This window comes from Notamacropus eugenii, chromosome 7 (assembly GCF_028372415.1).
Source record: "Notamacropus eugenii isolate mMacEug1 chromosome 7, mMacEug1.pri_v2, whole genome shotgun sequence".
Taxonomy (NCBI): Eukaryota; Metazoa; Chordata; class Mammalia; order Diprotodontia; family Macropodidae; genus Notamacropus; species Notamacropus eugenii.
Window position 1 is genome coordinate 142,708,147 of NC_092878.1, and position 16,745 is coordinate 142,724,891.

General features: G+C 37.2%; 1 protein-coding gene across 10 annotated transcripts in view; it reads right to left on the bottom strand.

Moving 5' to 3' along the window:
• PTPN13 (protein tyrosine phosphatase non-receptor type 13) overlaps positions 1–16,745 on the bottom strand; it is a 212,510-nt gene that overhangs the window by 40,877 nt on the left and 154,888 nt on the right. For 6 of the 10 annotated variants that reach the window (XM_072622571.1, XM_072622570.1, XM_072622569.1 and 3 more), the window contains 11 exons: positions 15,631–15,780; positions 13,654–13,747; positions 12,648–12,733; positions 11,541–11,679; positions 8,229–8,443; positions 8,014–8,112; positions 4,426–4,787; positions 2,650–2,833; positions 1,712–1,870; positions 871–1,042; positions 539–749 (listed from right to left, as the gene is read on the bottom strand). In XM_072622571.1, coding sequence (XP_072478672.1) covers positions 539–749; positions 871–1,042; positions 1,712–1,870; positions 2,650–2,833; positions 4,426–4,787; positions 8,014–8,112; positions 8,229–8,443; positions 11,541–11,679; positions 12,648–12,733; positions 13,654–13,747; positions 15,631–15,780 — 1,871 coding nt within the window. The remainder of the gene's footprint in view (positions 1–538; positions 750–870; positions 1,043–1,711; positions 1,871–2,649; positions 2,834–4,425; positions 4,788–8,013; positions 8,113–8,228; positions 8,444–11,540; positions 11,680–12,647; positions 12,734–13,653; positions 13,748–15,630; positions 15,781–16,745) is intronic. The other 4 variants (XM_072622572.1, XM_072622566.1, XM_072622563.1 and 1 more) reach the window with 2 other exon arrangements.

The window sequence follows — 16,745 nt, forward strand, 5'->3', positions numbered from 1 at the left end:
AATTGTCAGGATGTAATTAATTATGTCAACAGTTACCTAATCCCTTCTCAGAATCCTTTGCTTGTTCAACAATCTACCCTTAGGGGAGCTAAGTGGTGCTGTGGATAGAGTACCTGCCCTGGAGTCAGGAAGACCCTGAGTTCAAATCCAGCCTCAGACACTTGACATTTACTAGCTGGGCAAATGACTTAAATCTAATTCCCTTCCCAAAACAAAATGAACAATCTAGCCTTACTGTAGGGTGTCAGCCTGATCCACCTTTATTCCCCTCTGGCCTATGCTTCTAAAAGGGGTGCCTTCACTTTCTTATCCTGTGTCCCCTTTGATCCCCCAGCCCCCCATTTTTTCATCTCCCTTTTGTGTCGTCCTTTAGAATGCGACCTCCCTGAAGGTAGACAATGTCTTTCCTTTTGCTTGTATTTATATTCCCAGCACTAATAATCGTGCTAAATAAATACTTACTGTCTTAATTTTATGACTGAATTTAAAAATGTTTAAGGGATGTGAGTGTAATACATGCTAACAAATCAGCAAATACCTTGTTGCTTTCAGCACCACTGAGGGAAAGGACATTTCCAATATTCTTTGAGCCTCCTTCAGAGTCATCCCATGTGTACTGATTCCATTCACATAATGGATTATGTCTAATGGTTGGAGATCACCCTCAATGGCGGCAATTGATTTTGGATTGACATCACTAATATAAATCACCTGGTAAATGCTGTCATGGCCTCCAGATAAAGACAGACCTTCGAAGGAAAGAAAAATGCACTCAGTAAATTTTTTTTTCTTTTGGTTTGGTAATAAAAGGAAAATATTTTATTGTGACCAATAAAACATTCCAGGAAAACAATTTTAATTTTGCATTACCCAATTCCTTTTTGAGGCACATTAGTGTGATATCAGGTAGCAGATGAGGTAAAACTGGGATCTTAGGTAACTCCAGAATCCGTCCAAGAACTAATTTGACTGTCTTTGGTGCAGCTCGAAGCAAGGTCACGGCATCTGTATGTGTCATATTAGTGACATCTGTGTCATTTACCTGAAAAGATGCAAAAGGAAGATGAGAATTTATGGCAATGGTGTCAAACTCAAAAAGAAACAGGCCACTCTGTCACTAAGGATCCCTGCAGATGGCATGGTGACTCACCTTTAAAATGTAATTATCGATGCTTTATTGTATTTTTATTTATTCTGTTAAATAGTTTTCAGTTACATTTTAATCTGGTACAGGACACATTTGGGGGTGCTGCCAACCACATATGTAGTCTGTGGGCTACATGTTTGGTACCTATGATTTATGGGACATGAGTCAAGGTTGCCAAGGAAATTATATTAATGCATCTAACCTGTTTAAAATATATCTTGGCCAACAACAGATGCATGATGAATAATGTTCTTTTTGATTAACTGAATATTCTATTTCTATTAACTTGTAAATAAAATGAAAATGGAAAATACATGGATAACATAAATGTAATACAACATATCCCACTAAATCCAACACTCAAAATCTACTGTCAAACTCTATAGCTTATTGAAAAGAGGAAGTTTACCTAGTCATTTCTTAAATGACTCAAAAGGCTGGTAGAAGTTTTAAAATTAGCCTTTTCAAAGAAGAAACATAGAAGCACACATATCTTACTACTTTGCTTCTACTGGCATTCTTTTAGCAGTGTTGTCTTTACCCCGTTTCTCCTCTCTGTCTCACCTTTATAAGTCGGTCCCCAGGTCTGAGCCTCCCATCACTTTTGGCTGGATCTTGAATGACATCATGGACATAACAGCCAACACTCTCAGCTCCTTTGGTAACTGTAAACCCTAGGCTGCCTTTGTCTGATTTTGTCAGGACAATATGGAGTTCTACTTCCTAAGGGAAGAAAATGGTGATTCAGCAAGGGGGCATGTTTTGCCAAGTAGTCAGAGAGAGAGTGGAAGGCAGGTTAAAACACAACCTTTTGTTTTTGCCTAGAAATAGCCAAAGAGCATTTCCTATGGGTATCACACCTATAATTTCACCGTGAACAGCAATATAGTAGATGAGTCTACCTTTAGAACTTAACAATGCTGAACAAAGAGATGTCTAAGATAATAATATAACTGCAAAGAAGTTAGGTCCCATAGAAAAATTTCCCGTAGAACCTATATGAAGTTTCTACGGACATCTGTATGAGCTTAAGGAAGCTACAGGAACAGCTTTGTTGGGGAGGGCAAATGAGGATGAAGTTAATATGAGTGTCCTCTCATCATGCTGCTCAAAGTCAGATCCTAAAAAGTGGGGGCACAAGAGCAGTGTCTATATAACAAGGCCATTTAGAAGAAACGTTATACAGAAGGGTTTGATTTTCAGGCCAGGTAGACATTACTATATATTTTAAAAGCTGTTTATAAAGTTAAGCAGATGACATGTGAAGAGTATCCTTTGTACATAAAAAATGACATCATGGAGTGAGGGAAAAAATACATTTTAGTTCAATTAAAAATTTTGTAAAAAATTTGTAATTAGCCAGAGATATTACATATTGGTACTACTTATTTACATTAATAAGCTATTCAAAAAACAAACCATACTCTTTGTTCTTAAGAAAAACATATTCTTTTAAACAGAGTTGAGAAGAGATTTTTTAATTTAGGGGATAGAGACTTTACAGGCTCAAAGTCTTCAAGTTGTTTTTCCAGGCTGTTCTCCAGACACGTCATGTCTTCTTGGGTAGTGAGCTCCGAAGTATGATGCATATAATTGTTATCCACTGAACTGGAGGAGACATTCTCCAGCTGTAGTCTGCTACCCTGAAGAGGAGTAACGTCCACTGGCAAAGGAGAAGGGGGGTTGCTAAACAGAGAGGACACAAACAGAAATCTTTTCAAACACCTTACTCCAACCCAAGGTGTGAATCCAATGAAATAGGAGAGTGTGCCCCAGAACCCATGAGCAGAAAGGTGTTCAATCAATTCAAGTATCTGATGGATTGTTAAGTAGAAAAGAGCTAGACTAAAATTGATTTGTTTTCCTCCTAAAGAACTAAACTAGTGCAGCTTATAAAATATGTAGATGGATTCTGAATCGATATAATTCAAACATTTATGATGGATTCCTTCCTGACCGCTGTAGATCTTAAAGCAGAGTTCACACAAAGAACTTTCTGGTCAAGAATACTGGAATGGGGACATCTTCTTCAGGTACCAGTTGGATGTAATAAGCTCGGAAGCCTCATCCAAATCTGGGATTCTATGAAATACTTGGGATTAATTTTTGATGGAGAAGATGCTTGCCTCTGTTGTACCTAACTCCTGTCCTAACTTGAGGGTTTCAACATACATTTAGAGGGCCGGTCCTAGAGTTGGGAAGACTTGAGCTCAAATTTAGCCTCACAGGCTATGTGACCTTGGCATTGATATGGCACCTTAAGATATGCAAAGCACTTCATTTTACCCTCTGGAAAATAGCTACTACTATTTTCTCAATTTACAGATGAGGAAACTGAGGAACACAGTAGTTAAGGGTCCTGCGTGTGATTACACACAGCTAAGTGCCTTAGGCCAGATTTCAACTCACATCACCCTTTCTCTCATTCTAGCTATCTACTATACCACTATATCCACTACACTACCTAGCTACTCACATGAAAAAGTCGCCTTTCCCCTTGCCAAGAGAAATCCTCCTACAAGTAATCTAAGTATCCTACTCCTTGACCGAAGGGCATTCCCTCTGAGACTGCTTCCAATTTATCTTGTATGCAGTTTGCTTATACCAAGTTATTTTCATGATGTCTCCCCCAATACACTGAGAGCTCTTTGGGACAGGGACTGTATCCCCAGAGTGTAAGATAGTGCCTGGCATGCATTAGAAACTTAAATGCTTGTTGACTCAATTATTTACATTTTTAAAATGTTTTTTCTTGTGTAAATCCTCTAAAGGTTATTTGTAGCTAACTGAGACTAATGTTGGCCATATACATATTTATATTTATATGTATATATATATAAACTTTTCAACGTATATACTTTTGCTTTGTGATAATAATAAAATTGTAGACATTTCCAAAGAGCCAAAGGTCCAGTTCATACTAGAGCGTGAAAAGAAAGATAAGAGGTAAAGGAAGAAAAAACAGAGTCCATGATAGAGTTTTTATGTAGTGTTTCATGCTAGGGCTGGAAAAATGAAAGTTTTGTTATTTCGTGTCTACATGAACACATTCTGATTCTATGGGTTGAGCTGGGAAGAACATACTAAACAGGAAATTCATCCACGTGGGGGATAGGACTTCAGATAAGAGTGGCTTAAAGACCAGCAAGACAGGTGGTAACCAACCATGAAGTAGAAAGATACATTTCATTCTTAGAAACACTAAGGGAGTATTTCTGGTTGTTAACAAGCAATGGGGATAAAATGCTCTGAGCATTTTACAAAAATGTCCATCATACCTGTCCTCATAGTTTGGCCTATCGGGTGGTTCCTGAGGGTAATAAAACATGGTAGAGCTGACTTCTTCCTGCCCACTCGTTTCATATCGACTGTTCCCTGGTGATACTACACCACTCAGAGTCTGATGAAAGGTTGAGTTCCAGTTAGCGTTTGTTATCTGGGTGGGAGTGATTACTAAGTCATCCTCCCCACTTCCACTGCTGTAACCGTAGCTATCCCTCCTGGAAAGGGAGTGAAATAGCTTTTTGCTTTTGTCAGACATTTCGTTTTCATCTGAGCTGGTGCCATGATCCCCATGTGATGGTTGATGGGCTTCTTTCTTGCTGTCTGGAAATATCTGCACTGGAGAGTGGAGTGGAGTCTGCCATAGAGAAAGAAGATTGTCATCTATTACAATGAGCACTTATTTATCCAATGAATTGCTGGGAAGTTTATTCAACACTTTGCCCAGTGGCACTGACTGCCAAATCATACTCCCTTAAAATGTTATCTATGACATTATTTATCATAGACATATCCCAAGTGGCATTCCTGGAATAAGCAAAAACATTGTCATATCATACTAGAAGTTTTGATTATTTAAGAATTGAAGTTCTAAGTATCATATTTGGTTGGATATCCTTGTCTCATCTTACGGCTTTATTTCAACGTGACAAGAATATTGGATTTAAATTGAGAACAGGGACAAGTGCCAGCTTATACTGACTTAGGTAGTTACAATCTCTCTGAGTCTGAGTTCCTCATCTATAAAACAAGTAATAATAATACTTGACTACATACCTCACCTTAGTTAATATTTCAAAGACCTAAAAATTTTATTTCTAAAGACTTTTGATAATAGTATTTCTAAGGTCTGGCAATGCATTTTTCTATACAAAAATATCCACTAGCTTTCTATTATCTCTAGGTAAATAAAAACTTCTGAGCTGGACATTTAACGAAAATCACTTCCTATTCTTAACATCAACAAAAGGAACATAGTAAAACAGCTATAGTCAGCCAGGTGGTGCAGTGGATAGAGTGTTGGGCCAGGGGATCAGAAGACTCATCTTCCTGAGTTCAAATCTGGCCTCAGATACTTATTAACTATATGACCCTGTGCAAGCCACTGAACCTTCTTTGCCTCAGTTTCCTTGTCAGTAAAATGAGTTGGAGAAGGAAATGGCAAACCACTCCATTGTCTTTGCCAAGAAAACCCCAAATGAACTCATGAAGAGTTGGCCATGACTGAAACGACTGAACAACCAGAAAACAACAGAACACAAAAAAAAGACTGTATATGGAACTGTGAATGTACTTCATTATTACTTTCCTCCCCAAAATAAATAACTAATTACACATATTACTTTGAAAACTGTCCGACTTGTACTTTTCCCTCTTCTTTTCTGTGTATAAATGACCTTTTCAAAGATTTTTTTCCTTGTATTTGTACGGTTGACCCCTCTGCAATTTTTAGCCCTTCTCCCCTGCCATCCTTTAAAAACTGAAAGAAAAATATTTGTAACAAAAAAATCAAAGAAATTGAGTCTTTTAAGGAAATCATTGCTAGATTTTTCTAACTCTGCTTTGCCCTCTGGTTCCAATATGTCTTTGAAGTTTTCATTTAAAATTTCTTAACATAGTGTACATTGTAGCTTTCTTTTGTGTGTTTTTGTGTGTGTCAAGCATGCTTTTTAGGGAATTTAATAATTCTCAGATTGTTTCTCTGTGACATTTTCTAGATGAGTTAAAAAAAATCAGGTACCTTACATTTTCTTCTACTTTTCTAATCTTTTGATTTTGATCCATTTTTTCTTTTTTTGTTATCTCATCAAGTCAATGATTTTTGTTTGGTCTCTCCCAAAGCTTGGGTGCAGTTTATTACTTTCTCTTGTTAGAGACTTCTTACAAGAATTCTTTCCTCCAGATCTTTTATCTCATTTTTTAATCTTTTGCTTAATTTCTTCTGGCAGTTGTGGAAAATCCATCTTTTCTTTTGAACTTTTGATTATAGTTTTTATGAGACTACCCTCCTTTTTGAGGGATCTTTAGATCCCAACATTTTATACTAGATGGTAGTTTTGGTTCATTCAATCTCTCCTGTGCCAACACACCCTGTGCTGTTCTTTGGGGGTGGTGGGCTTTGTTTAGCCTTTTCTTTTATCTCTTGAACTTACTATCCCTTCTTTGACTTAGGCTCCCCCTGGATTCTGGGGGTTCAGAGCGCTGGATTTTAAGGGCTCTCTATAGTGTCTCAGGATGAGATGCTAGACTTCAGAGCCCTGGGGAATCCTGGTCCAAGCAGGCCTTGCATTGGTCTCAGTGGCTCCCCAGGGCTTCCAACATTCCTATTGTGGGTTTATAATCACCTTGGAGTTGTGTTTCTTGGAGGAGCCCTCCATTCCTGCTACCTCAAGATAAAAAGTCCTACAAGCTAGACATTTCTGTTTTTTCTTACAGTCAGAAGCTACCTTTGCTGGTGAGCCCTCTTCCTGTTGCCAGTGTATTATTAACCTAAACTCTTTTGTAGTTCTGGGGTAGAAGAAGTCACTCCCTGTGGGGAAGTGGAGTGGTCTGCCTCTGCTCAGGTATCTCCCTTGGCTGGAATGTAGCTAGGCATTTCAAGCCTTTCCCAATTTGGCTCCCACCTGCTTTCCCAAAATTAATTCCTATCATTTCTCTTTACATACTATTTTCCAGATGAATGAGTTCACTCAGTGCTCCCCAAACCTGGCCCAACATTTTTTGGCTCTGATTTTGTTCAGGTTGTTACACATGCCTGAAACACTCTGTCTCCTCCCTTGCTCTCTCGCTCTCTCTTAGAAGCCCTTGTTCTCTTTCAGGCTCATCTCAGGGGCCAGGTGCTATGGAAAATTTTTTCTCTTGCTTATATAACCTCCCCACCACCCTAGAGCTGTTAGATCTCTCTCCTTCTTGAAGTTCCAGGCTGTATTTCCCTTAGCCCACAAGATCCTTGAAGGCAGGGATTCTCATTTTTTTCTTTCCTTCTATCCCTAACCTAAGTACAGAACCTTGCACGCACTATAGACTTGAATGTTATTTGAATCAAACCCATGTTTGAACAAATGAGCCAAAGTCAGGCTTCTGATAACTCATTTATGGCTATGCGAATTAACAGCAAATGAATGCCAAATTTACAATTCTGTTTCCAGAGACCTTTAAAAATATAAATTGTAACAATAAACATGTGTAATGCCTAGAGGCAAAAAACAGGATGAGATGATGTTTGCCATTTCTAGTTCTGAGATTCTTACTGATAAGACAGAACCAAACAAATACTCTTTGGTAATAAATAATACTGAGAAACAATTAGCCAACAAATTCTTTTTCCCTGGCTAATGCACTGATAAAATAGAGCTTTAAGTTTTTGATAATGGAATTTCATGCCTATCTTATATATTCCTAGGACCTCAAAGCTCGTTCAGTAGAACCCCCAATTTTTTAGTGATGAAGAAACTCAAAGCCACAGGTTGGCTCAAGGTAGAACCACAACATGGATCAATGATAAAACCAAGCCACCTGAACTATAGTTAATAACTACATTTTAATTTCTTTAAAAATGAAAAATACCATCTCACAGGCCTTACCAAAACAGATGCATCAATTTCTGGCAGTACACCAGGTGGAGGTCGGCAAAGGAGTAAAGAGACTTCTGGGGATGTTCCCCTGAGTACAGAGATGACGTCCTAAAGATAACATTGATCAAAAATCAAAATATGGTTCAACTAGCATTGTGGTGCCATTCTGAAATGCCAATCTTTCTTCCCTTTAATGTATATAAAGGCTATGTATTCACATTTACCTGTTGGGAAAGTCCCTTTAGAGAAGCCCCGTTCACTTTCATGATGACATCTCCAACATCAATTTTTCCACTTTCTGCTGCTGGCTGGCCAGGAAACAGCTTTTTAACCCTTACGATGCTGGCATTCATTTGCTCTGGAATGAGGTTTTCTTCACGGGAAAAACTAAAACCTAGCCCTGAGCTATTTTTCAGTAATTTTACCTCAAATGTGTTTTCTGTAAGAGAAAAGAATAAAGAAGCTACTTTTCATGTATTTGATAAATTAAAAAAAACTCCAAGCGTATTGGTATTCTACTAGTCTATCCCCCCTTCACAGAGGTATTGTCCATCCCTATCGAGTATGGGACAAATGCTCCCCCAAATTCTAATTCTATCCCTATGTTAAGAGAAACAAGGGGATATTTATTTATACACTTCCAAAGGTCATCTGGAAATTCAGTGACTATGGAGGTCCAAAAAACAGTTAGGAAAAAATTCTGGAAAAAAAGACAGAAAAGATGAGGTATTTTTCAAAACAGTAGATTTTATGTCATCAACAAACATGTCTTCATTGCCTTCTATGTGTTAAGCCCTGAGCTAAGTCCTTTGAAGGAAAAGGTTTTGGAAGGGAAAAAAGGAGAAGAGAAAACCAGTTAAGGGAAGAAAAAGGCAGAGGATGGTGAAAAGAACATGAACCAGTTATGGAATAAGGATGAAGAAATGTAAGTTTCTATTTTAGAATTCCATTCTGATAAAATTAAGTAAGTAAAGTGCTATTGGTAAAATAAGTGAAACTAATGAATAATAAAATAGCCAGGAAAACCACCTTTAGAGTATTCTTAAAGAGTGAATGAGAAAAGAAATGCTAGGGAAGGTGGCCTAGCCATGCCAGATGTCAAACTGTATTATAAAGCAGCAATCGTCAAAACCACTTGCACTGGCTAAGAAACAGAAGGGTAGATCAGTGGAACATACTAGGTACATAAGACACAGGAGGTCAATGACTATAGCATTCTACTGTTTGATAAACCCATGGAGCCCAGCTTCTGAGATAAGAACTCACTGTTTGACAAAAACTGCTGGGAAAACTGGAAAATAGCATGGCAGAAACTGGGTGTAGGCTAATGTCTGACACTGTATACCAGAATAAAATCCAAATGAGTACACAATCTGGGCATAAAGGCTGATACTATAAACAAACTAGGGGAGCAAAGAATAGTTTATTTGTAAGATTTATGGAGAATGGAGGAATTTATGACCAAACAAGAGAGAGAGAACATTATGAAATGCAAAATGGATAACTTTGATTACATCAAATTGGAAAGTTTTTGCACAAACAAAGTCAATGCAACCAAGTTTAGGAGGGAAACAGAAAACTGGATAAGAATTAGTGTCTGTGATAAAGACCTCATTTCTAAAATACATAGAGAACTGAGTCAAATTTACAAGAATACAAGTCATTATCCAATTGATAAATTGTCAAAAGATGTGAACAGGCAGTTTTCAGAGGAAAAAATTAAAGCTATCTAGTCATATGAAAAAATGCTCTAAATCACTATTGATTAGAGAGATGCAAATCAAAACAGCTCTGAGGTACCACATCACACCTATCAAACTGGCTAATATTAAAAAAGAAAAGGGAAGATGATAAATGTTGGAGAAGATGTAGGAAAGTTGAAACACTAATTCATTATTGGTGGAGCTGTGGGCTGATCCAACCATTCTGGAGAGCAATTTGGAAGTATGCCCAAAAGGCAATAAAAATGTGCAAATCCTTTGACCCAGCAATCTCACTTCTAGGGCTGTATACCAAAGAGATCATAAAAATGCGAAAAGGATCCACATGTACAAAAATATTTTTAGCGGTTCTTTTTGTTGTGGCCAAGAAATGGAAATTGAGGGGATACCCATCAACTGGAGAATGACTGAACAAGTTGTGGTATATGTATGTAATGGAATACTATTGCATTATAAGAAATGATGAACAGGTAGATTTCAGAAAAACCTGTAATGACTTATATGAACTGATGCTGAGTGAAATGAGCAAAACCAGGAGAGCAGTATACATAATAACAGCCCCAGTATGACAGGACTGTTTTTGATAGACTTAGCCCTTCATAGCAAAGCAAGGACCTAAAACATTTCCAAAGGACTCATGATGTAAAATGCCATCTACATCCAGAGTATTTTCTATCATGAGTCTTTTGGAATTGTCTTAGATCATTGTATTGTCAAAGAGAGCCAAGTCTATCAAAGTAGATCATCACCCAATGTTGTTGTTATTGTGTACAATGTTCTCCTGGTTTTGCTCATTTCACTCAGCATCTCACTGAACTATTTTCTTTGTTAGAAGGAAGATTTGGCGGGGAGAGGGGTACTGAGCGAGGGATTCACTGAGGAACGATAGTGATGTGAAAATGTATCAATAAAACATTGAAAAAAGAATGAGATGGTGAAGCATCTGGCAAAGTCTTATATTCCTAACCAATAAGATGTTAAAATAAGAAAAAGTTAGTACTTTCTTCTAAGTCTAGATTTCATGAAATTTAAGGCAATGGAAAATCCAAGAGCTAAATGTCCAGGTTGGAGAGACAAGTGGAAATAAAATGAAAAGAATACTGTATTGAAAGCAAGAAGATATGAGCTCAAATCCAAAGTCTGCCACTAAACAGATGATGCTATGAATCCATTCTCACTCCCCACAATGAATCCCACCCATGACTTTTTCTTCACCAAATCTCAATGAGAATCTAAAACTACATGAGTCAATGCTTTAAATACATTAGCTATGTAAATTTAATTTATAACTCCATATAATTGCCTCATCAGGGAACTGGTCGAACACTCCAATTTGTACAGAGGCTCATTTTTTGGGGGCACTAAACTTAGGATTTCATCAGTGTAGGATATGTCCAGTGCGGAAACTATCTTTCCCAAAAGAGAAAGGTTTTTTGACCTACAATATTGGAGGGTTAGATGCCTGGGCCACTGAGAGGTTAGTCCTTTGAATAGCATGGGGCAGAGGCAGTCAGGCCCTCTGATCACTCCACGGTGCCCCTTTCCCAAACTATAATTATGGGTGATGAAGTGAAAATGACAAGAGATGTACTTATACATATATACATATGTGTGTGTATGTCTATATTTATGTGTAGATATGTGTGTATGTATATATTTATATGTAACACACATATTATTTATATATATACATACACACGCACACACACACACACACACATAGTGTATATATATACACACACACACACACACAAATAACAGAAGCCAAAACCAATGTAAAGGGAAGAATGAGATCATAACTCTTCTAGGCCTGACCTTCAGTAACAAAATTGTAGTCTTTGGCTTTCATGGGTTTTTCCAGGGCATCCTGTTCTAGAAGAGTTCCCTGTGGAGTCACCGGTGCATGTACTTTGGCTGTGGGAGGCTGTCCTTTTTCTAACAACAGATGGACCACCTAGGAAAAAATGTAGTATTTTGGTGAATCAAGACCAAGGAGAAGAAAATATATTTTTTCCAACGACTTTTTGGGAATAACAGTTTAAAAGTCACTTGTTATTACTCAGTTACTTCTTGAAACTTTAAATATCTACAAATCAAACAACCTGGATACTCTTTTCACCCTCCAATGATTAGGCTGAAATTCTCTTATGACTTGGAAAATTGTTTCTTTGAAATGCTGTGGTTAAAAATTTGATCACTCTGTGGTCAACCTAGTAATGAGTCTGTTCAAACTGGACTTCAGACAGCAGACATGCAATGTCACTGGGTTTATGTTAAAATCCTTTCCAACTTAGCAAGGGCTGGAAGAGGTTGTAAGTTACAGGCATAGCCTTGGAAAACCAGTGTGATTTTCATTACATGGCCCTTTAATTGAGTACCAAAAAATATGGAGGCAGAAAACAAACAATAAGGAAGGCAATATATATGGACTTTTTAAAGACTAGTGTCTCATTCTGCTTTTTATGATGACTTGCTATAAAGCCTCAGACAAGCAGTTCATTTTCTCTGTCTAATATATTTCATCAAAATGTATCTGCATAAAATACAGATGCTGCAAAAGCATAGAAATACTTAATGTTACAACAGTCCAAGCTTCCTAATAGCTGCTTTTTAATATAATATCTCTAAATTTCTGTCCATGCTAAATATAACTGAAAACTGAGGTCGGATATTTATATTTTAAATTTCTTCCTGAAGCTCTTAGCTTTGTGTGAAGGTAAAAATTAGAAAGGTAGCACGTCACTCCACAGTTCAAAACCTCTGGTCACCATGTTTGACCACAAGCTAGAAGAAGAAATAAATGGAAAAAATGAGAATGAATGTCTGCCAGATTTGCTGACAAATGATACAATCTCAAAGAGCTTGGTGCTCCTTGATTGTACCTTACCGGTGAATTAGTAAACAGAAAAAAGCATCCATTACCTGCCCTGTATTTCTTAATGTTTCCACAGCCTGTTTATGTGTAGTTCCTTCCAAACTAACTCCATTAACAGACAGGACACGGTCACCTTAAAATAAGAAAGTATTTGGTAAAAAGATTTGGTAAAAATTGAGAACATCTGTTATCTTTTATATCTGGTAGCCTTTCAAAAGTATTGCAAGAATTATTTTTCAACAAAACTACAATTAAAAAAGAAAAAGAGTACTGTAACTACAAGATCACTCAGCTTATTGTCATTAAAATATTTTTAAACCAATTAGCTGCATGTTTTCCATAATTAGGGCAGGTAGGTGGTGCAGTAGAGAGAGTACTGGACTTGAAATCAGTATGACTTGGCTTCATAAATTCAAATCAGGCATCAGACACTTAGTAGGTATGTAACCCTGGGCAAGTCAATTAACCCTGTTTGCCTTAGTTTTCTCATCTATAAAATGACCTGGAGAAGGAAATAGCAAACCATTTCCATATCCTTGCCAAGAAAACCCCAAATGGGGTCATACAGAGTCAGACACAACCTGAAAAACAATTGAACAACCAAAAAACTCACATAACCATGTTGGTGGGAAACATGGCTATAGCTGGTCCCTGACATACAGTTACAGAAGCATTGGTCTGAACCATGAGGAGAGATCGCATACAGCTGAAACACGGTAGTTATTAGGAGAGGAGTTGGAAATGTTTCCTAGTGAAAACATCCTTGATACGTGGCCGCGGTTGGTACAAAGTTACTGTCTCTATGTTCTATGAAACCGGATCAGAGCAATTGACTGCATGAAAAATTCACAACTTCAAATCAAATGTTCTGCAATTAGACTTCAAGCTGGAACTGAGATTTCCAGAATGGCAACAAGATTGTTTCTGATTCTCCTCTTACCTTTTAACATACTTTCTCTCCTCTACATTATAGTGAATTAAAAGATTTATGTAGATTTTATTATTTCATTTCTTACATTATGTGATAGACAGAAAAAAACCAATATAACTCACCTTTGTGAATTCTACCATCAGACTCAGCTGCTCCCTTGGGAATCACAGCTTTCACGTAAATGCCACCGTGTCTGACGCTAGTATTTACTCCTCCCTAAATGGAAAGAATCATGAAAATAAGAAAGGGCACAACTGCATTCAAACCTTCCTAAGATTCAAAAACCAAAGGAACAGCCTTGAATTCAGCACAAATAGTGACTTCCTGACCAACGAAAATAAGCCCAAATCCTCTAACATGTGGCGTTTCTAATTAGGCAAAATTCTATATTCAAACCAGAATACTCTAAGCCTCCTGTCACATATTTCTGCATGGAGATTGCTTCTTTGGAGGTTTATATCATGCATTAAGAACCAGATGACAGAGGAATGCAGTTGGAAACACGTTCATGCAAGATTAGTTTCTGCCTATGACTATTTGAAGTACTCTCAAAAACAATGTACTTTTTTCCATCATAAGGGATTGGATTAAATGTATGATTTCACTGGCACAGGAACTTCTGATGAAGAAACTGCACTCTTGCTAAAAACTTACAGACTTAGAGTAGCCTTAAAAAGAAGTTAAGTGACTTACCCAGGGTCACACAGCCAATACATGGCTAGCTCTTTCTGCCATGTTGTCACTCTAGTTGCATGTGGTGAATGAAGTGCTGGACCTAGAAGCAGGAAGACCTGCCTCAGACATTTATTAGTTGTGTGACCTTGGGCAAGACACTAGACCTCTGTCTGTCTTAGTTTCCTCATCTGTAAAATGTAAAATAATAGTAACAATAACTGTTCCAGGGTTATAGTGAGGATAAGATGAATAACATTTGAAAGCACCTTGCAAACCTTGAAGTGCCAAATAAATGCTATTATTATTTGATTTATTACTGTTGCCACCACATTCAGGTCAAACATCCTAACTTGAAAAGAAACATTGAGTCTTTCATTTTAAATGGCTACGATTGAGAAGTTTTCATGGACTGCAAGTGAAATTAATCAAACTCGTTCATTTCACTTTGATAAAAGGTGTGGCTTATTCTTTCACAACACACGTAGATAATCCAATATAAAGGAAAGGGGAATGTAAATGGACATAGTAAGCTTAAATATGGCTAAACATGCTATTAAGGTAGTTTCTTCTTCTGATAAAAATGTTTTACTCTTTTTTACTATTACTTTTACTATTTAAGATTAGCATAAAAATATCTTTCTATTTGCTTGCCAGTATCCCTTATGCAATGTTTTCAAATTGTTTTCAAATTAATTTTGATGTATTTGGAGCTGTATTAAACAATCTATAAATCTAATATATATATACTCTACATACTCTATAAATATAATATATATATAATTTAATCTATAAATATTAAAACTACCCATATTTTATTATTCCTATGGAGCTTTAAAATAATATTGTGTCAAATAGTTTAGATACAAATATAAATTACTTATTTGGAAATTAAATATTTATTATAGGAAATCTCCCTTACATTCTAAGGCTGTGAGCATACATTTGCAGGATCATTTTTGCACACATAAGATTTATACAATATATATTCTGGTTTGCTTCATAGAAAATCCTGAGCATGCACAGAAGCAAGTATACATGGAAATTAATTATTTATGATTTGTGGCATAAAGAAAAGAATGTTTTCTGTAATACTTTGCTTTTGCAAGAAATGGTTCAACTCCAGGAGTGGCTATCATCAATCAGTGATTTGGGGGCATCATTTGACTAAGCGAATCTGAATTTAAATCCTATAAAACCTTGGGGAAAAAAGGAGTGTTTTTCCAAATTTGTCCTTGGGGTTATGGAGAACAAAAAAGGGACCATAGAAAATAGGAGGCTCTCCCCCTCCTGCCCCACCAGGAGTTTTAAGTACGCCTCAGTTTACTAGAACTGGGGAGACTCAACAGGTGGGTGAGAATAATTGTGGCCCCACTGCAAGTTAGCCTACTGCTAGAAATGGAAAACAAAAGAAATCATGTGAAAACCTTTTCAAACAGTACCGTGACACTTATTCCCAAGCTGTTATCATTTTTAGACAGTTCAACTTCAAAGATATCTCCAGGCTTAGGAGGTGCTGAAGAAATTTTTTTTAAATTCATTTTGGTGGATGAAGAAGAACTCATTGAAGATGGCTCCTTAATAAAGAAAAAACAAACAAAAAACAAGGGATTTTCTGTGTCAAAATGAATGATTTATTGGAGGAGTCCAGTGTTGTTATTTTTTTTGGGGGGTGGGGGGACAATTAGCCAAAATGAGGTATAAAGGGATACAGTAGATGCACAGAACATCAACACTGGTCATACAGTCCCATCATCTAACAGATGAGGAAACGGAGGTGTGCAGTGACTTGGTTCAAGCAAACAGTGAGACTGGCACCTGAATACAGGTCTTTGACCTCAAGCCAGGGCCCGTTCCGCTATTATTATGTTCTTCTCAGTTTGGAAAATGTTTTCAAAATGTTTTAAATGACTTTAAAATTTGTCAGACCCTAGTTTTTATTTGTCCTTATGTCTGAACTCTGATTGTGTTATTAATATCTGGATTTTATGTACTCCATATAAAATACACAGGAAGATGTTATTACATATGTTGCTTAAAAACATTCTTTTCATTTGGACACATGCTATTATTTTTTCAGTAAAATTTTGTCCCATCTAACTTCTGCAAATTGAATTGCCAAACAAAATGATAAAACTGAATTTTATCCTTTCAGTCTTCCTTAGCTTCCTCATCCATTGACATAAGCATGCAGCTCATTGCAAGCCTTTTAGGATAAGGGAGGCTCTAGGGTTAGTGCTCAAAGCCTACTTCTCTCCGTTAGCAAACAACACAGTAGCAATTAGTGGGGAAAGATCTAAGGGTTACAGATAGAGCTGTAAGTGTCAGCACAGGTCAGTGACAAACCCCCCTTGTTTGGCAGATGTGGAAACTGAAGTTGAAGGGGGTTAAGGGACTTGTCCATGGTCACCATAAATCAATTCAAATTCAAGTTCTCTCCTTCCAAGTCTCATTCCTTCCCCCTCCCCCCATGCCTGCACCACAATAACTTCCTAGTAGAAATGCACATAAACCTCCAGTTCCAGACCACAGAAGTAGCTAA